This window comes from Zosterops lateralis (genome assembly GCF_965231275.1).
Source record: "Zosterops lateralis genome assembly, chromosome: 5".
Classification (NCBI taxonomy): domain Eukaryota; kingdom Metazoa; phylum Chordata; class Aves; order Passeriformes; family Zosteropidae; genus Zosterops; species Zosterops lateralis.
Window position 1 is genome coordinate 60,185,017 of NC_139766.1, and position 22,425 is coordinate 60,207,441.

A 22,425-nucleotide genomic window follows, 5' to 3' on the forward strand; every position below is an offset into this window, starting at 1 on the left:
TGCAGTCTACTGATGTAGATATAACAAGGCTGATGGGAATTCACTCAGCAGTCAAACAAAATTAATAACTATCTCCAAGGCTTCTGTTATGTGCAGAACACCACTATCTCTGCCCGCCCTTGCCATCTGATGGCTCTTTTAACATCAGTTTGTTCACCAGCAATTTGAACATCTTGAGATTTCATGAAGAATGAGTAATGTTTTCCCAGCCTGGCCACAAAGACCCTGGAAGCTGCACAGCACAGATCTTGTCACCATTCTGGATATTAAAAACCCCAAAACTAGGCCCACAGTGTCGCACTGATATACCATTGAGCTGGGTAACACAATATTTTACCCAGGAGAACCAATTAAGAAAAATTCATAAGAAATGAAAAAAAAAAAAAAAAGACTGAATTATTTCATCTTCCATTAGTCCCTCGCACATTCCTGAAAATCCATTTATAATGGTACTTCCACTTCTCCTCTGGGCTTTGAACACCTTTGGTATTTGGACTGTCCGGACTGCACCTTGCATGCTCCTACAGAAGAATCCAAGGTGGGATTCAGTTTGGAAACTGTGAACCTTACTATTCTTAACCCAGAAATGTAATTGCTTTAACAAGCTTTGTACGCATCCACCCACACTAAGGGAAATGTTTGAGGGACAGGAATGCTTTCCATCCCCTCCAACTGCAAAATCCCAAAGGCTTAGAGAGGGAAAGAGGGAGGAAGGTAAACGGACACTCAGTATCACCTTGAGGAAGGCTATTCCATATCCTGCATCATAACTCCATCCAGAGCAACCACTAAAAGTCACCATATTCCAGCCCCCTGGGAAACCTAGACACCCTGCAGTCTCAGATCCCAAAAATGAACGCTCCAGCTGAGAAACAAGACATTAAAGTTCATGATTTGAATCAAGAAGTAATCATGCAGTAAGTGTAGGATACTTCCAACAAAATAGGGAAGACTGACCCAACTCTGAAAACCCAGCACTGTGAGGGGTAAGTCTGTAAGGTCTGTAGATAAGCCCTGGCACAGGGCATTGTACTGTAAGCACAAAGAAATCTCGTGACAACAAGGGGCCAGTCACAGCAACAAATCTTTCCTTATCAGAAAGAGGTCCTCAGAAAGATTAATTACAACACATAGCAAGTCCAGAGAATACCAAGTGTTCAGCTTTTTTGGTTCATTCTGAGGTCAAGTGAAAACAGACAAAAAGCAGCCCACAGTATTTTAGGACATGACTTGTAATCCACCTTTCAACAAATCAGTCATTGCAATAAGGGAAACCTGTACTAATCCATCAGAGGTGAGCTGCCATTGCAGTCAGAACTCTGGAAAGGCTCATTAGGATAGGCCTCACATCAATAAATGATTCTGTAAGTAAATTCTATAATCAAGCGACAGCACCTGCAAAAAAAAGTTTGCCTCGCCCTTTTTAAATTTAATTACATCACTCCACATCTGATACTGAAAGTTTGGCAATGCCACCACCTTCACTATGAGAGAACTTTAAATCACACTTGGTCTTTACTTGCTTAGGTATATTTATTACACATCAAAGTGTCTAACAGACACCCAGTTTAGCTATCACTGTTATCTTCTGCATGAGCAAAGTGCAATAGGGTGAAATTCAGACTTTGTCTCACTAACTTTCAACTGCAGGTAAAAGGAAAGATTGACTATAGCTCCACAGTTCCAATGCAGTTTAAGAGCTTCTTAACCATAACCCCTTCTAACCCCTTCATATCTCCAAACCCAAGACCATCACTATTATCAAATCAATCTGGGGACTAGCTTAGAAAGGCTATCCAGCCTTTTAGTATCTGAAATCCTGAACGCCTCTTAGGAAACTAAACATTTTAAATCTAAAAATTTAAGTTTCATGCACCGTAAGAATAAAAAACTGAGTGATTGGGGTGCAAACTTTTCAGTGCCAGTTAGGAAGGCGCTGAAAATAACGTCAGGGTCACATCCTCCAGCAAAAAGCTACCAAACATCTTGAAGAAAAAAATGTGGCAGATTTACTTACTTTTTGGGCAAATGTTACAGAAAAACCAGAAACTGTGTAGGAGAGAGTCTGTATGGACACTTAAATCAGAGGAAAAAAAGAAATATGCAAATGCTGTGGGTAACATTAAACTGAGATTGCTGTTGCTGCTCTACCTTAAGGGGAAAAAATGTCCATACTAGTGGAGAGCAATCCTTTACCCAGCTCACAACTAAAATTATGAGTTTATGTTTGAGATCACCTTGTGCAAAGCATCCTTGGATTGAAGGTATTTTCAAACAGTACATGTTTATGACACAGTGCTCCATCAAGCAGAAGTAGTAATTTTCCCATCCTAGGCTATTTGGAGTTTGAATCCTGTGTCTACAAAAACTGCTCTGTAACTTGATGATTGACAGGGGGGGGAAAAAGCTATCTTCTACCATAGAGTGTATGTAAAAATAAAACATATTTATTTTTAGTATTTGGTTCTAGATGGAAGTGTGAAGTTAAAAATAACTCCAGGAAAAAGGTTAAAAAAAGTTTAGGGTGCATGATAGTCTTAAAGCAGCAAACTCGGGTCTCCACTGAAAACTACCCCTGCCAAGCATCACCCAAGTCTCTGCTCACCCCTGCAGCAGCATGTGACAACACAGGACATATGTCTAATCCACACAGATCTTTCAGAGAAAATCTAGCATCAGGCAGACACACACTTACAGACATGAAAACCAACAGCTTAACGGGGCTTCAAAATGGCACATATGTGAAACATCACCTTCGAGTTATACCGTATGCACAGCACATCTTTAAATACTGACATGACAATTGAGCAGTCGGGGCTTTGTGAGGTATTTCAGATTGGTGGCAAAGCCCTTGCTGTCTTAGCTTCTTTCACCACTCTGGCCATGAAGCCCCTCCTAGAGCCCATCAGGAGGTGAGGGTGTATTTGCTTCCATTCGGTGCTCACCTCACCATGCTGGAAGCTGTAGCTCCTTTTGCTTTGCAAGGTGGGACAAGGAAAGGGCATGCATCACAAAAATCCCTGCCAGGAAACATCATGGTGACAACAGCTATCATTCTGGGAAAAAAAAAAGCTTCTTCTTTCTTGAAAACAAATACCACAAAAAGTATTCTTGCTACCCATCACGTACTCTTGCTTAAAGCAAACTACTGGTGTAAACCAGTTCTTGGAATATCTGACACATCCTGACCCACAATGCAACATCCTTCCCCCAGGAAACACTGCAAGCAACTCTTCTGCCACAAAGAAGTCACCATCACCTTGTTGACTGCATAACTCTGGAGTGATCGATCTCCAACAAGTAACACCCATGTGCTATAAACATCAGCAGAAACCTGAGAAACCGGATCCTCTGGTGTAATTCCACCTCCCCTAGACTCAGTATGGCATTTGCTGGAGCTCAGTAAACACCTGCAATACCATTGAGAGATGATACTGTGGCTTTAAGAATTTTTGTCCCGATTTAAGATTTTGTCCCAGTTTGGCTCAAAATACAAAACATTTTGAAGTCCTGCACAAACAGAAAGGATTGTTCTTCACCGAACTGTAAGGACTGATCCAGCTTATGACAATAGTCTACAAGCAACAGCCAGTGCTACATTTCCCAGAATTGTGAGAACTACCAGATCTACACTTTGCCATTACTACACTGGAGCTGCTCTGTGTTTTGGTTTGGGTTTTATTTGTTAAGGCAGGGCCCTCTGAGTCATTTGAACTAGAAGGGGAAGAGAAGCCAATTTGAGGTGAGAAAGCAAAGGAAAGGAAGAATGTAACATTCACAGACTACTCTCTATCACTGTCCAGGCTTGTTACAGAGGTAGCTTTAAGCAGATTTCACAGATGTGAGTGGAAGAAACAAACTACTTTTGACAAACAGTCTAAATGCACATACCATGCACCTTTATTTTTTTCCCTTCCAAAGAGAACTCCAAGTACGCTTTTCAGCTGAGCAGAAAACCTCAAGCCAACAAGTCAGGCTCTCAAAACACCACTGCAGTATAATTTTTGATGAAAATTAACAAACACGCACACACACACACACACACACAAAAAAAAAAAAAAAAAAAAAAAAAAAAAAAAGGCAATATTCCTTCAAACACCTGAAGTTCTCAAACTCTCTGGTTAAAACCAGCACTCCTCATTTTATTCTCTGAAGTGACATTATCACTGCCCTGCTAACCCTGTGTTCCTTAATTAGCTTTCACTGACAGTCCAGTTTTATACCAGTTACAGCATCTTTTCACGCACCTCTTTTTGGTACAGAGAATTTATTGCTAATTCTACCCTTCTAGAGGACAGTGCAAGAGGATAAGGGAAGACTAACTTCAGACCTCAACAACATTTATGGACAATACCTATAAATCTGCAATTCTTTCAATACATATGAGAGAAAAAAAAAATTGTTCTAGTTAATAAACACTAAAGTCAGCAGTTTATTATTATTATTCTATGACTATCTATCTATCTACATACATCTTCACAAATATTTTATTCTTGTTTCATCACCAGAGCTGGCTACTCAGAATGCCATTATGGAAAATATTTCTAATAGATCTTTTCTCCAGACCTGCTCCTTCTACTCTTCTTGGCACTAAAGGCTGGAAAAGTTTGTCTTGATAGTGGTTAAAGTCTGAATGAATAGCAAACCAGAGAACTCAAAGTTCAACTCAGATTTAAAAAACAAGTTATGGTCATTTTTTTGTGTGTCAAACCTGAATATGTATTAGAGATAAGACTAACATTTCAATGCCATTTTTTGCTATATTTAAGTCATGCTCAAAAACTGAACACTTACAGCATCTACTGAAAGTGAGAGACTGCACTTCCATTGGAAACTAGGCACTTAGTTTTTCAGAAGAGAATAAAAATTATAATGTTCTTAGGCAATAGCATTTGAGCACACACTCATTGCAATGTATTTATCCAAACCCAAAGCTGGGCCCAAAATCTTAACAGTATGGCATCTAAGTGTACTTTAATGTTTCATTGAAATAAAACTAAAGTAAAACATCATCTAGAGAATAACTTATATATTCACTGCTTAAATAATAAAAAAAAAACCAACCTAAAACCATTTAAAATGTTCTAACAGGTCACAGGAAAATAAAGTAGATTTCAAAAGAACATTTTTTTCCTACAAGCATTCAAGTAGGCTCTAAGCTCCACCACAACATACAAACACATCTTTTTGCAGCAGAAGAAAACAAACACAATTATATGCAATTTCTAAAAATCACTCCTCACCAAACTGAAAAGGGAAATGTGTTTCACAATCATACCAGTGGAAACATCCTTACTTAATATTCAGTTACTTACAGATTTGTTGTCCAGCCTGCAAGATCTCCGCTGTCCATGATAAGGTGATTTCCATCCAAGAGCCCAGGGGGGCTGCTGGAGAAGGCAGGTGTTGGAGACTGGGAAGAAAGAGAATCCATGCTCCCAGTTGGGGTGTCCTCTCTAGGAGAGCTGTGACTGTCACCTAGAAAAGACAGCAGAAGTCAGGACACTCAAGGAATTATCTCATAAAGCCAAATAATCTGCCTTGGAGATAATGTCCTGAAATATGTAAGAGAAGAAACCTTACTGTCCCATCTCCACCAGGTATTTTGGAGGACAAGCAATCTCCCACTATTTCCCCAAAAGGTATCATTGCACCATTTCCAACACTGTTCCCAACAGGCTCTCTTCATATACAACATATTCCCAGGCCCTTTACAGTATCTGTTTTATGCGAATGAAATTACAAATTTTGGGGAGGTATTTTCAGAAAAAGGCATCACTTCTGATAAGAAAATAGTTTAGGCTATGCACATTTGCACGTCTCCCTAAAATCGCAGTCTCTAAAGATAATTTAACACACATTTGAGGCAAATAAGTGCTCTCAAATACAATAAGCACAGTCTTCTCAAACATGAAACAATGACATTTAGAAAGGTCAGAATAAGCAAGAGATCTCTAACAAACACACAATACCCAAGAATGTTACTTTTATTACTCCTTTTTAATGGTGTTACTTTTAAGAGAGCTCATTGTATTCTGACCTGCTATTTGTTTTCCTAGGCTACTCTTAGGATATCATGCGAGAGGCAACATATTCAGATATGATTGATTAGGAAAACATTAAAGGAACAGCATTCCTATCCCAAGAACCATAAGATAAAGTTACTAACGTGTCAGAGCAGTAACTGCAAACCATGCTGACACATCAAGCCAAACAGCACGTTCTTCACTGAAAAGCTAACCTTCACCCACACAGCTTTTTCCTTTCAATCTTTATTTTTTAAACATCAGCTGTACATTTCATGAATTCTAAAGGAGGTGAGTGAAATGAGGATGTTTGCAAGCATTAAAGTATCCAGCATAGCTAAGCCAGCAGTCTCAGATGGGGCCTGTAGTTGTTTTCAATATATTAATATTTAATAGTAAAAAGGATCAATTCCAGCCACCCTTCACAAGGTTCCCTGCATCCTTTCCTCCATCTATCTTACTCCCAGTCGCTCTCATGAACACAACCCACAGGCCTGCCAAATAACACCACCAGAAAAGTCTAGAGTGGATTAGATACTGCTGCCCCCACAGTCTTTGTAAAAGAGTTCTGCTCTTTTGGGGCAAAAAGTTTTTGGGGAAAAAAAATTCTACAATTAAGTCCTAACACAGCATCAAAATAATACAATCAAAAGCTGTTCAAATATTATGCTGGCTTGAAAAGTTATATCTCCCATACACATTAATATACAAGACAAAGTCCTGTACAACATTACTTTCTATTTCTAAATTAATTAGCATCTGCTACTCCATCAAGCTAAGCACTACTGTTGCAATGATTTCTTTATGATTTTTTTTTCTTTAATTAACAAAAAGTGCAACACCACAACAAAAAAATGTGGACAATGAAAAGCCACCCTTGCTGGATAAAATCCTTCTCATAAGTATCACAGCCTCAATGCCTTCTGCTACAATAGCTCAGAGGTAGCAAAGCCTTCAGCTGCTTCCCCAGACACCTCATCCTCACCCTCTCCCAGCAGCTCTGAGAGTACAATTTCCCTAGAGAGTAAAATGACATACAACTAAAAACAGTGAAACGATAAAAGTGATCATCTGGAAATTTCTCCCCATGCAGCTGCTAATTTAAGGATCTAAATTAGCCCATAGTACCAAAGTGTGACATGCTCTGAGGAGAACATTAACCTGGGAAAGTGAGTCACTTGCATTGTGGCCCAATCCTGCTCACCTGGCACCTCCCCACTGCACCAAGGCCATGGTGCTGCTGCTTCACATTTACATAACACGAGAATCACAGGAGTGTCAGGTAAAAAACTAATTAATTACATCTCATCTGCAGATGTACATGTCACAGTGGTAAACATCTGAGAGATTAGACAGTGGTACTGCAACCTTACTTCATGAATTCCTTAGAACTAGACTTAAGTACTTTGAATCCATCACAATTTCTTTTCAAAGCAGTAGCAGTAGCACATTCTGGGTTATCAAACTACATATACCATATTAGAAGGCCACATTTACCTCAACCATTCACTTAGCATTACTAAAACACATTTGAAAGGAATATTAATCTGGTTTTTAATATTACAAATACGACCAACACACAGCACCTCCCTACAGAAAGCAAAGGATTTTCTGCCGAATTGTTTCTCGGAACACACAGAAAAAAGTTTAAGAAACCAAAACAAAACACTGAACACTTCAGTCACGCACAGCAGAGTCAACACTGGAGCCTGCAGTATACAGGCAATTATGTTTGACATTATCTTAAACCGTGTGTTAAATCTTTCCTCAAATTTTACTTCTTCCTTCCTGAGCCAATGTTTTCTCACAGTCTGTACTGCACTGAACTCCCAAAACTAAGACTGAGTTTTGAACACTAAAAACAAATCAGGTATTTAAACAGGAAAACGCCTGCTAAACTCTATGAGATTAAGTAAAAACCCTCTAAAAATATGTTCAAAGGCACTTTACATTTCTGATGTCTTCAATTATCTCCTTTTATAAAGTAAAACAATATTTTTATTCAGGAAAAGCAAATTCTGTATAACTGGAAATACAGATGATTAACGACCATCTAGTACATTTTCATTATTAAAAACAATATATGCTCCAAACCTAAGTCTTCAAAACATAGGGTTATTGCTGTGATTCCAACAGCACAAAGATCTCACCCTTCATGTCAGTACCAAAAGTTCTGCTAACTTCAGAAATTATGGTAACTCCTGTACATGGCAAAGGCCACAGAACTGTGCCTCATTATCTCTTCATTCAGCTTAATAACCTGCTTTTGATTAATGCCCATCTCACATTGGGGTCAAACTACATCTTCCAAATAGTCATTGTCTGAAAACATCAGTAGATGATAAAGGGAGTGAAGAATCAATTGGTTACTAATTAACAGACTTGCCAATCAATGCATGTACCTTCACTTTGTTGAAGGCCTCATTTTCAGGCATGACCCATGTAATATGCAGTACTAATTATTATATTACCTCTCATATCAGCTTTTTGTGCTGCGCGACAGTATTTCAATGATCTCCTTTTTAAGTTTAACACTGAATCTCTGGCTGGGAGGGATTTTGCAGCTTTGGAACCACATACCTGTTTTATCAAGCTGTTACAATTTCCCAATGTTCTCTCTGAAGAGGCTACAGCAGATGTGATTCTGTGGGGTTTTGTTGTGGTTCCATCAGAACGACATTAAGCATTAATTCCACCACTTACTCCTACTCATCGGTCCTGCTTGCACATCCAGGGCTGGCATTTGTTTTTGCCATTAATTTAAATTAATAGGATGATGAGCTGATTGGCCACTGTGACCAACAGACTTAGCAGAGTCATTGTTTCTAAGGATGTGCTCCCTTCTGTAATTCTGGGCTTTTCCCTCTAAAATCTGTACATTTGTTTCTCAATACAACCATGTTTATTTTGTTTGAATGGATGCAGCTTAGCACACAACCACAACTCCTACTGCCTGTCATTATTTGCAATTCTCCTAACTCTGTCCCATGTGCAAATATATTGTCAAAGATTTGTATTTACCTTTCTAAATACTGCTACTCCATCAGCATTCTTCCAATTGCTTCAGACTTCTTCAGCAAGCTACAAGATGTTTTAGAAATTAACACTGCCAAACTACACAACCCCATGACCAGAGACCTTTTTTCAGACCAGTTAGATGACTTTGCATTATTCAAAATATTCACCTAGCAACAGACCTACCTGTGAATATCTCTGCTAGATTACACATTGATTATCATAACTAAGTTCTTTTTGACATTTCTTCAAAACTTGTAACATACACTGACTTCTAGCTATTTCCTCCTTTCCCACCCCCCTGCCCTTTTCCTGTCATTTGCTTTGTAGAAGCAGTAAAGGCTCTAAGCTGCTGGAGACCTGCCTTTTAAGTTTTGACATGGTTTGTTTCTTAAAGTGCATGTTAAAGACATTGCTGGAACTGAATCAACTTTATGGGTTTCCTTTTACCTCAGAAGTCAGGGGCTCCTGATATTGATAGCCTAGTATTTTTTACTGTTTCTCTCCTCTCACTCCTCTTTATCTCCAGCACTGTTCTTCAGTGAGCAGCATGTCAGGTCTCCCACTCCTATGAAAAAGCTGACTGCCACATTGGACTGACAGGTCCTTTCGAAGAGGAGCTCCAGAAACTTCCTATTCTTCTTTCCTACCCCCTGAATTCTAATAAGCTCTTACCTTATAAAACATGCAAGATGTGATTGCCTTTAAAGCTCATTTATATTATTCTTTGAGCATACAGTCTGGTGTTCTTGGTGCCTTCACCTTCTCCTTCTAAAAATGTCAATCCGCCTCCTTTTTCTCTCCTATTACACTCATTTTTGGGTGCCAAAGAGTGCCTGAACAGATGAAGGACACAAGGGTTCTCAGTATAAAAGCAGTAAGTCTGTATGACATCTCACAAATTTCTGTCAGCATTCCAGCCATCAACTCTTCACCTTTCCTCCGTCATATTTGTGGGAAGGCGCTGAGTGTCTTCAGCTTTGGCCATCTTTCTAGAGCTGCCATCAAGCTGCTTCTACAATTCATGTCCCCATCCTACGCAAATAGGTGTAAGATCCAATTTTACTCTCAAGAGAGTTAAAAACTTGTTTCACATTCTCACAACCTTTTGCAGACTATTTAAATTTTTTGACTGCTTGGATCCTTTTAAACTGTCATGTAAATTATCTTCTTGTTTCACTGATCTAATCACAACACTCATCCAAGCCTTTGAGCTTTCACTGTGCCTCTGCAACAGACACTCTCTGCTCTGCCTTTATGGCTGTTCATAGTTGAGACCAGCCCCATCTAGAAAATAATAAATATCTTCAGCTGATCCTAACAATTTACTGATGTGTCTAGCTGGTACTACTGACCCCTCAGTTTCTAACACAAATATCCTTCCCCCTTCCCTCCTTCCCTGCCTCATGTCAGCCTTTCTCATAATAACAGATACTCCCCAAAGTACCTGCACAGACTAGGACCTACCACACATCCAGCTTTTCTCTAGCAAATACATAAACCCTCAATTCCTTATGTTTTTTCATCTGGAGGAGCCTCAGAGAGTAAAGGCTCTCAGATCCTCCTTACCAGAGAAATCTAAGCTTCTACCTAACTGAGCATGACATGTCTCCCCACTGCCTTTTTTTTCTCCTTTTTCCATCTGGCTAGTCTAAGAATATTTTTTGTTGGCATCTAAGGTTGAAAAGAAAAAAACCCTGAAATACTTTGGCAGTGTCAATAATCAGATCCTTACTTTACTCTGAGAATTCTAAATAAGAAAAAAGCATTTGTATTAAGAACCATGAAAAGCAGAGAGCTAACACTATCAGTTACTTAAGTGACAGTTTTCTTCCAACTTCAGCTTAAGTAAACTGATGAATTACATGCTTTAATGTTAAAAGCAAGACTAATCTTTAATGTCAACAGTACAACTAATGTCTATAGTTTAAGGGTAACCAGTGAATGAAACGGTTTATGAAAGAGAATTTTTCTGGAGTAAATGAGGAATCTATGACTGTTTCTGCTGATATGCACAGAATATGCAAAACAGAACTCTCATATATGTTTTAAATGGTCATTGCATAGGCAAATCATGGTAAAATAAGAGGACAAAAATCCATCTTGACTTTGACACAAACAGTTAGTCATAGACAAGGGATGATGGGGACAATTACTGAGGAGAGTAGGTTAAAGATGCTGCAAAATCCCTGTTGCCACCTTCAAGTCTCCCATTTTCTGCATCATGAGGTGGAGAAGCAGCAGCTGCACTGCTGCGCAGTCACCCATCCTCCCCCCTCAGCATCACAGCTGCATCCCAACTTTGAGACAACAGAGATCCATTCCCCATAAATAGCTAACTTCCCACAATAATACAGAAGCTCAACCAAGTAGAAAGTAGCTTTGCTCTTACATTAATTTGTTGGTCTGTACTATGTTTTCATTTTAACAGGAATCTCATAGATCAGGGATAGAAAGAAATACTGGTATCATAAATATCTTTGATCAAGCAAGTACTTAGTTCCAAGTGTTAGATCTTCAGCATCTACACAAAACAGACTAAAAAAAAAACATAACCAAAGTTGCCTCACACAGTTAATAAATCTCTAAATGATCCCATGAAACGATGTAACAGCTACTCTGGAAAGGATTCAGCCATTCCTGGAAAGCTGGAAGTAACTCCACTGGAGAAAGTTTTCTTAGTTATGAGAGGACTCTGCAGTCAAGAACAGCCTTTTCTAGATGCAGGGCTGCTGCCTTTAATCACTATTTACACTACCACTCACCCTGTGGTAAATCACACCAAACACTGAGTGAACTCAGATACTCTTCTATTTCTTCAGACTTTTTCAAAAGCTTTCTGAATTAATGAAGTAAAATCATCTGTTTCTCAGTAAATTAAGAAACTGTGTACTTTCATTTATCATGCCACTAAAACTGGTCAATTCTTTATTACCTCCAGAACACAGAAATTATGTTTTTTAAACATGTTTCCAAATCAAGGTGAAAGCTTGATTGAAAGCTAATATTGACCTATTATTTGGTTAAAAAAGTAACTATAGTGAATGCTAAAACCAAACAAGAGCCTTATTTCAATGCTCCTGAATAATGGGTATTTTGGAGGCCAGATTCTTGTAAATACTCCAAAAATAGATTTGTATTACCACATTCCATTATCCAAAAGTACCTATTAATAATCCCAGTGTGTAGCAAACCCTATACACTGCAGCCCAGCCCTGGTATGCAGTTAGTTCTTACATAAATTTAGACATCATACACTCATCCAGCCTCAAGCCAGCAGAGCAAATGGACAGCAGACAACCCACATTCCCATCAGTTTCATGCTGTCACACAGAACACATGCAGCAAGAATCAGATCCCTGTGCCAGCTACTTTTTTCTCTCAGACAAAATAATTAACTCAATTATTCGAGCTGGCTACAGTTTTTCTTAGATAAAGAGCAACTTTGATATATTTTTCAAATGTGTGCATGTATCAGCATGTGTATGTTAGACACAAAGTAGCTTTCCTATAGAAAGATTGTTTTTCCCAACTCCATAATGGTTCAGATACCTCAGGAAAAGGAGGAAGCTGTGCTAGACAGAATTTGCCTCAAGACTGGATGATGCAACTCAAGAATTGTAGCCAAAGGGGCCACAAGGTGTTTGAGTTTGGGTTAGGAAAGGAAAAGAAATCTGCAAGTTACTTAGGGGCAAGTGGAGTTTGGGGACCATCATCCTGTCCTAGCCTCCTCCTTTTTGATTTTGTTTTTTTGTCCATTTTTAAAAGGCAAAGCTCAGTTTTAACCAAGCATCCTTCTAGAGATTCACTTACTTGGTATCATTAAACATTTTACCTCTAAAAATTAAGCAATTATTTCAATAAATAACCCCTTACTGCATGCAGGTCATCTTTCAAAATTCAGAAGAAATACTGCTTGGATTATTTTACGTCAATAAAATCCAAGACACACGTAGCCTTTCACTGAGCAAGCTAAAACTGAAATGGATAAAGAATCCCAATTTATTCCTCAAGTTGCGGAAAACCAGTTCAAGACAGAGTCACAGATACAACACTGGTTGTATGTTAATTATATCACGTAATTAAATTTTGAAACACAACAGAAATCAGATACAAGCCTGCAGAGGAATTTCTCTTTTGATTTGTGTAAACCATGATAACAAGAGCAGAATCTAAACTCAAAGATTAGTCATTTTTACCAGAGCTGGCTTGGCAGGAAACCACACATGATCTCCAGTTTTACCATGCTGGCCAGATGCCAACCAATTTCATGGCTGAAAAATACAATGATGAACTGAAGCTACTTCCTGAAAACCCTGACAAATAATAAGACAAACAGACTGCCCCACTGCTTTTAAATTTTTTCATAGCACTGAGTTTGGGTTTCCACCAGTACGGGTAACATTAACCTGTAGTCAAGCCCTATGTTGAAACATAACAGCTCATTCTCATCCATGAGAATGAGAACTGTGAAAAACCAGAGCAGATCAAGAAAGGGGTATAATCACCAGTGTCTTGGGTTATGTAACAAAAAAAAAAAGTTTATTCTATTCCATATGTTGAAATCAGTTTGGGAGGTGTTTTCTTTATCACTTGTAACTCCAGGGAGGAGGGGGCGGGTGTCTTCTGTTAACAGGCCAACTGTTAAAAAGCCAGGTGGAACATTGTTCCTTATCTCTTCCAAGGCCCATCCTCCCTCCAGGGGGATATCTCCTGTTAATGGGCCATTAAAGCTCACCAATGACATGACACATTACATCATCCCATTGTGAGATGCTCCACCCAGTGGGAGGAGCCAAACAGTTCCTACCTACATAAAAACTGAGGCACGGAATGTTTCCACTGGATTCCCAGAGGAAGACCTGACTCACCTGGCCATTACTGGACCCTTTCTACAGGACCATCTCTACTCCAACAGAACCACATCAGCCACTCCAGGAGGGCTTACTTTTGGACTGCTTCCAACACATTGACCAACAGGGTGTCAGGTTTTATTTCTGACTCTGTCAGGATTTCTAGGATTTTTGTTTGCTTGCTTGGTTTTTTGAGGGTTTTTGTTTGTTTGTTTGTTTTTTGTACTACTACATTTGTATTCTTAATAGTCCCAGTAAAGACCTGTTATTCCTATTCCCAAACCTTTGCCTGAAAGCCTCTAATTGCAAATTTATAATAATTTGGAAAGAGGAGGAGGGGGGTGGCTTACATTCTCCATTCCAAGGGAAATTCCAGCTTTCCCTGGCAGATACCTGTATTCACAAACCAAGACAACCAGGCCTAAAACTTTCCTAAGTCAGAAGCACTTCTTAAATACTATCAAAAACTCCCAAGTCCACCAAAGTATTTCCTTTTCTGTTTTGCTGGCACCAAGAAGCTGGAAGATGTGTCTTTAAGGGTGCTTCCACCTCCAAAAGGTAAGGTGTTCAAAGGCTCTTTCCCTGAGCTGTCAGAGATAACATCCATGCTGTTGTCTCCTTTTCTCTTGCTATTAAGCTTGCTTCACTTGCAGTCACTTCCTATGACTTCTTAGAAGAAGTTTCTCACCAATAATTCCACAACTTGGCCAATGATAAGGAATAACTGCTACCACATTGTGTATGTGATGGGTCTCTCACAAAAAAGCCACTCTGAAATATTTTCACTGTGCTGCTGACACTTGGCACTGCCTTCTTCCTGATTTTGTTCACCTCTCCCCTTTTGCCATAACAGTGACTTCAGCAGAGGAATGGATCAAGCTGGATACCTATGGCTGGTTAAAAAAACCACTGAAAACAAGATAAGCAGCCCTTAGGGAAAGGTTTGTCAGTTGTTTCAATTGAACATCCAGGTGGCAGGTTTGTTGATCTCCCCTAAGAACACCTTCAATCTCCCTGTTGGTTCAGCAAGTTGCAAGAACAGCTGGGAAGGAAAGAAGTGACAGTAATGGAATTCACCTTGCACTAAGTGCAACTTTCAAAAGAAGAAAACAGAAAATTAGAGAGAAAAAGAAGAGCGAATAGGACAAAGACTTCCAGAAGCTAACGGGTGAACAAGAAGACTTTTTTTCTGACCAAATGAAAAACACTGATGGAGTGGGAGCAAAACAAGAGGCATATTTTTCTAACTTGCATATTAACCTCATAAAAAGTTCACCAGCTCTCCCTTGCAAGATCTCTTCAATCCTTGTCACCAGTGAAGAGAAGCAAGAGCATGTGAGGAAAACCCTAATTCAGTGCAATGCATGTTCTCATCCATAGGAAGGTGAATGAAGAGCTGAACAGCTACAAGTCTTTGTTCTACTTACACTCTTGTGTGCCAGGTGAGGGAATTTACTTTTACCAATAGAGGCTGGCCAGGGCACAGCTGGCATGCAGCAAAGATATGTCAGTGACTTCCATCCTGGGATTAATGGCTTTTAGTATGCCAAATTGGCCTTCTTACAGCATTATTTGCCCCTGCATGTCTGTGTGCAGAAGGTAGAGAATTAAAGAGATGAAGGATTATTAAAGGAGATCAGAGATTTTTAATAATGTCTGGCCTCAAGGAAAGACTGACCCATTCTCCTGAACTTGCCCTTCCTTCTTTCGATCCAGATTCTAGTTTTAAGTCTACGCAGGTTCCCTTCTCCTGCCCCCTGACTTCTGTTGTATGAATGTGTGTGAACACATGGATATGTTTGCTTTGAACGTTTCTACAGCCTCTAGATTTCATACACTGAAAGCAGACAAGCACTGGCAATGAAACTAAGGCAATTCTCACACCAACCATGAAGATCTGATACACCTCATTCAACGAGATGTAAAAGTTAGGAGACAAATTTGATTTTTGGTAGCAGTGCAGCAAGCAGACTGTAGCAAAAAGATTGCTCACAGGGATAAAACGGCCAGACAACATATATTGTGTATGCAAAGTATGGACCTAAATTACGGACCCAAAGCTCTCCAAGCAGAAGTCAACTCTCTGATAGAAAAGTAGGACCCACAATTACACATGAAAAAACTTTACCTTCACTGGCAGTAGCTCAAAAAGACTTTTAACTTTGTACAGCACACATCTTACTTGGAGCCATCAGGTAGGAAAAGCTGTGATGGATCACATAGAATTGCAGGAACTACTCTTGCAGCAAGATGAAAAACAAACTGTCTGAAATTCCACATGGCAAACAGCAGTCATCCTGATCCTTCCCTCATGACTAACATGGGTGCACTTATTTTGTGGCAGCAGAGGTGTGTTCTGCTCAGCTGTTAACAATAGCTTTGTAAGCAAGTGTTTCAGGGCCTTATGGCTTTTTGATATGCCTATGTAGCTGCTTTTCTTTCCATTTCCCCTACCATGTGCCAGATTACAGAAACACTTCCAAGCAGCAGATTCAGAAATAGAAAGAGTTCAAGGCCAGGTTTCACACCTGCAACCTTGCAGTTCTGGGCTGTTTCAGCCCTGAAGACCAGTCTCATTTTAAGTCCAAGGCTTCCTCTAACATCCAGGTTTTCTGTTCAGTAATTCCAAATGAAGTTTATGATTTTTTACTTGTGTTTAGGGGAGGAAGGGATGTGGAGGGGAGTAGGGAGAGGGAATATTACTGTGTAGCCATTACACATATCGCATTTTATTCTGATAAATTTAATTGAATGCCACAGTAATTCATTAAAATTAATTTATCAACCAAATTAAGACATTGTCTTGCTCCAATCCCCACAGAAAAATCAAGACCAGCTACTCCTATTCAACACGAACATACCATTCATAACTATGTTTCCCTAAACACTTCAAAGGGCAATATAAGTTAGCAGAGTTTTGAAGGGTTAAATAGCAATTCTAATTTTTATTTCTTTTTGAATTCTGCAGAAGAATCTGTTTTCTAAATCACTATAAATACAGTATTTAGTTTACAGCAGCAGCAGCAAGCTATCATAAACAGCCCATATGATTCCTGAGTGGAGGGATAGGACACAAATGCCCTATAAAAAGAACAATGCAACTCCCCTCTGACACTAATGTGCTATGTCCGTGTATGTGCCAAGGAGAAATTTTGGCACCTAGAGGGTATTCAAATAGAAGAAGGCATCAGCAGGCCCTGTGGTTTTAGATGTATATTCTGGTTTGTTTAGAAAACAAGTTGTTCTGTAGTTGGACAATGTGCTACGCATGACCCATTTCTTGACTCCAGGTGTGACTTATGCAACTTGTGCTGATTCTCTGCTCATCCTGGATGGACTGCACTACACAGCCTACCTTGCACAGGACTTTTCTTCCCATACTGCTCTAACAGCCCTGTAAAATTGTATAATAATCTCTAAGTCTCTGGCACTGAAATAAATTTTTAAATAAATTAATGAAACAAACAAGAGAAATCCCAAACCAATTGCATTTGCCACAAGTAAAGAAAGGTACATAAAAATCTAAATAAAATCATAAGAGAAGAAAATTTTAAATCTGCATTGCCCTCTAAGAGAAATATAAACAGAGATATCCTCTGATACATAGTGACTGCCCAAATGGAAAAATAAAGACCCAATGACATGTTTAGAACAGGATAAACAACTCCCAGTTCTAGCTAACAGTCTTTCCCTCTCTGCACAGAGACAGAGAGACAATGAAAAGTCATTTGCACATAGCTGAGACTAAGTCACAGGAGTTTCTGCACTGCTATTCACTCTAAAATTCATTCAGATAGTGAGGGGGAAAGAAGAAAGTAATTTCCCCATAGATATTAAAAAAAAAAAAAGCAAAACAAAAAACAAAACAACAAAACAAACAAAAAATCAACAACAACATCAGACCCACCAAAAAACAAATCCCACATCTTCATTTAGAAGGCTAGAAAACTCTGGAATTGGTCCTAATGTAAATCTCAGACAAATCTGCATTTTGCTGAAATGAGAACTTTGGGTCTAGGCCACAGAGGGAAGTAGCTCAGAGTTCTCCATTAGGTCGAGTTCTACTTGAGATACTAGGATATCAAAAAACTTCAGAGAGAAAATTTAGTAACTGGCTTACCACAGAGCAAAGAAGGAAAGTTGAAAGAGAAACAGACAGTATCATCAGTCACTTAAGTTGGTCTTTCAGGAAACAAAGATCCTCACTGCAGCAAATATAATCCTTGAATTGTTTGCAAATAGGTTTAATCATCTAATTGCCATGTACAAGGAAGGAAAATCTACGCCCTATCAGAATTCAATACAGCTAATTACTAGAAGGCAAAATAAAGATTTTTATCAAACGTAGTGTGTGTTCTTCAGCTATTATATCTATCAATATTTATATATCTTACAGCCCTTTCTGGGTGGTTGCTGCATACATTTTGTGTGCAGTCAAGAAGCTTCTCGACTGCAAGCGTGCTTTTAAAAAGAAACCTGGCCCGAACCCTGCATTTCCAATTCAAGCAGTGGATTCTGAAGCCTGTTAACTCCCTGGAGCAGCTGATAGCTAAAGACTTGTTTCCGCTTTTCTAACAATTTCCTGGTTTGCATAACAATCCTAAAAGAAACACACTCAAGAAGTTTTCTAGCACAGAGAGATTCTGTCTCCAACATAGTTCTAGTTTCAAGGCATAGAGAATATTTATATACAATTATAATAACTTGAGAGATATATTTGTCTACAAATATATTTACATATAAATATGTATCAGCTGCTTGTTTAAAACAAGATTATGATAATTTTGCCATATCCAGGAAATACAAAACACTGGCTTGTGCCTGGTGCTTTACTCATGCCATTGTGAATAAGGGGGGGCGGGGGGGAGGGAAGGGGTTTAATGTTTAATTTCCTGTTAAAAACACACACAGGATAAAATCTTCCAAAGAGCAGTTATAAAACATGCATTTGTTAGCCAAGAAACTAGGTAAATATGGAATGAAGCCCAGGCTCACTTCTATTCCTTCACCTCCCTCTCCAAAGAAGAAAGCAACTGAAGGCCATGGAGCATAGTTGGAGGCACTGAGCTCTACTCAAGGACTAGATAATTCATGAGCCTGGCTGATCCAGACAGGCTGCAGGCACTGGGGCAGTGGCTCAGAGCGTGCAGTGACGCAGCCGGGCTCAGGCACTGCATGTGCACGGCACACGTGCCCAAGAGCCATTGTCCCAGCTACTGACCACTGTCCTGACACAGCTGGCTGCCTCAACAAGGAAAAGAGCCATTACCATGTGGCCAGCAGCTACCAACAGCCTGAGGATCCTGCTACCTTTGCTAGTGGCTTTACAGACTACAGAGGGTGTTTTTTCATCAGTTACAAGGGAAATGGGATGGTCAGATCCCACCGAAATTTCACCTGCAGTGGTTCAGCCTTCACTACGGTTTTAATATGTACCATGATGCATTAGGCTGTTTTGCAGTTCAATCCACTACAGCACCCCATCAAGCAGCAAAGTTCTGCATGAAATGTAACTATCACAGCCTTTAACAATCCCCAGCTCTTTGCCAAGATGCCTAAATTAGACAAGGATATGGGCTGCATTTAGGCAAAATAGAATCTTTATAACAGTTTTCGACACCAACACTGTCTTTTTGGCTCTTAGAATAAAAACAACCCACAAAGTTCTTTCTGTCTGCAGTGTCTGGGGCCAGAGTGAACTCCTCAGTGCACATCTTGCTCCATGGAATTGAAGAAGTTGTAGTGCTTCTTGCATCCTGCTAGGATTCACATTCAAAATTAGATGTAAAGAGCTCTGTGTGGCTTCAGCTTTATTTTGTTTTTCAAATGAGGATAAATTTATTATTGCAAATGTAGCTCAAGAGCTTTCTTAGCATTTGGGAGCATATTATTCAAATTAACACAGCTTAAGCTTTTTAAGCAGATACACCTTAAATATCTTCTAGCCAAGGCATTTAGTTTCACATTTGATGCAAGAAAGAAAGACAGAGATTATGTATCTCTCTGGTGAATCAAATCTGACGGCAGGAATGCTGAGTTTCTTGCTGACTCTTTGCAAAACTGGCTTTGAAACTATAAACAGTCCTGAGTTTATTTCTAAAACCTGCACTTAACAGCTGTCATAGGTATTTGTGTTCTTGCTTTATGAAATCAACCACTGTTAACCACCAATTTAGCAACAGTTCACCAGCGAATCTCCTACTACTGGATGAGTTCAAAACTTCCCTGTTTATTTTCACTTGCTGTAACTGGACTTTGTGCCCTGATCCCATGGCCCTTCATGTGAAAAGACAATTGGCTAAAAACATTAGGAGAGAGAAAAGGAGTAGGGTGGAGAAAAACTGTAACACAAAATGAGCCCTGACTTGCCTCCTCAGTACTGTATGTACCCCCAAGCAATGAAATTTCAGGAAAACGATTATGGTTCTGGCCAACAGTCAGAATATATAAGATGTTATACACCCTTTGCCTCACTGTATGTTGTTACTGCAGACTCCATGCAAAAGGAAGAGTTTTCTTTTTTTTTTTTTTTTTTTTTCTTTGCTTTTCAGTGGTAAGGCAAGTTGACAAGTATTTACTGCTAGTTACAGCAAGGTATTAAAGATTCAAGTGAAGTACTGGTATTCTCCAGTGCAGTGGTGACCTGAGCCTTTAATCCAGATGAATTTAACTGTAAAGTGCATTAGCTCTTCTCATAAAAGATTTGCTTTAATTTTAGTTCTCTCTCCATTTATCTTATGGCTGTGTAATCTTCAGTAGAGGTCAAAGAGATTTCCCCAAAGAAACAGGAGCTGCTTCTTTTTCAGAGGAGAAAAGCATATTTAAGACAGTTCGTCCTACTTTTAAACATAAGTCACAGGACAGTACCCCCTGCTGTCCCCTCTCTGTAGCTCTCCTCGCTTCTTTGCATGTTCCAAAGCAATTAAACTAGCGTGCATGTGCATCCACACATGTATACAAATGAAACATGAAACGAAAACACCTCCTGGAGGTAGGATACACAGCCCATCCGATGCAAGGACTGAAATAATTACTAACATCTTACCATCATCCAACTCCAGGCAGAGATTGTAAACAGCCAGAGGCCTCTTAATACGCTGTCCTTGTCTTCTTGACTGCCTTGGTGGGGCATTTGGAGGAGATACTGACATAGAGATTGGCTCAGGGAAAGTAGCATCAGGCAGGGTTTTGAAAATCTGCAATCAAGAACACAAAGGGTGTTAATTATTTATCATGAAGAGCAACCTGTGCAATGCAACTGTAAACCATTATCAAACAACATTTGTTTTGGATTTCATTCAAAGCAGACAGGAGCCAAAAAATCCATTCCTTCAAGTTTGGGAGTATGCCGTGGGTTTTTAATGAGTGCTTTCAAAATAAATAAATAAATAAATAAATAGATAAATATAATATGGAAATAACCAAGAGCACTGTCTACACATTAACCAAGCTGCCAATCAGTTAATTCCAATACAAAACATTTGCAGCCACACTTACCAGCTAGGATGGAGGGGAAGGAGAAAATGAAGGATACTACCTTAGGAACCAGCAACCAAGATGCTTTATAGCTTTAGCTAGAACCTGTAATTTTTCCAGAATACTTATTTTAATTTTCAAAGCTTGTGGTATCATTATATCAACCATTTCAATTAAAGAAACACCACACTCTTGAAGAGAGCAATAGGAAAATTTCGTGGGCAGGAGTTTTAAGTGAGAAATACCATAGTAACAAACCACGTGAGAATTTATTCTGTTAACTATTGCATATTGAGACAATTTTATATTGAATACTGACATTCACAAAGATGCATATAAAAAGGATTGCATTTGCTGTCACCATTTTATCTTTTGACTCATGACCATCAGCATATCACCACTCCACACAGAATACCACGTCATTTCTCTCTGAATTAACCAACAACATAGATTCACTGTACCTGATAGTGCTTATACTTAAACTGTCACATGAAGGAGACAGTCCAACAGTGCGGATTTACTGCTAGAAATTATCAGTGTGCTGGCATGCAATTTACCAGCAGCCTTCCACAAGTGATCATGGCATGAACTAATTGGCTTCATACGTATTTCAGCAAAGACAAAGCAGCAGATAAAGAAAAACACAAACAGAAGCTGTGTAAGAAAACTCTTGTGTCTCTATAGCACCTCTCAGCAATGCAACACAGTGATATAACAAGATATAATGAAACAGTGTATGATGTTCTTGTACTCTGCAACTTTATAATATTTACTATAAGGATACTTGGCAAAGAGAAGAGCTGTAATCAATATTTGAAGGGGAAGCTTTTTATGAAGTAGAAATTCATGCAGAAACTATAAAGGGACAACACAGATAACACATTTTTGGATAATAACAGCACATGTCAGGTGCAGTGTGACACTAAAACCCAGACAGGTGAGAAATAATGCCATAAGTATCCTGTAGTAAGGCACTCAAAACACCATGTTAAAAGTACTAGAAACCCTAAATGCCATCATATCCTGGCCTGCTAACTCTGAATATTAACATGTAG

At 39.2% G+C, this 22,425-nt stretch overlaps 1 protein-coding gene across 2 annotated transcripts in view; it reads right to left on the minus strand.

Moving 5' to 3' along the window:
* Window positions 1-22,425, minus strand: part of ARHGAP10 (Rho GTPase activating protein 10) — a 149,876-nt gene that overhangs the window by 14,605 nt on the left and 112,846 nt on the right. For both annotated transcript variants that reach the window (XM_083861017.1, XM_083861016.1), the window contains exons 19-20: window positions 20,940-21,090; window positions 5,316-5,478 (exon numbers count right to left, since the gene is read on the minus strand). In XM_083861017.1, coding sequence (XP_083717143.1) covers window positions 5,316-5,478; window positions 20,940-21,090 — 314 coding nt within the window. The remainder of the gene's footprint in view (window positions 1-5,315; window positions 5,479-20,939; window positions 21,091-22,425) is intronic.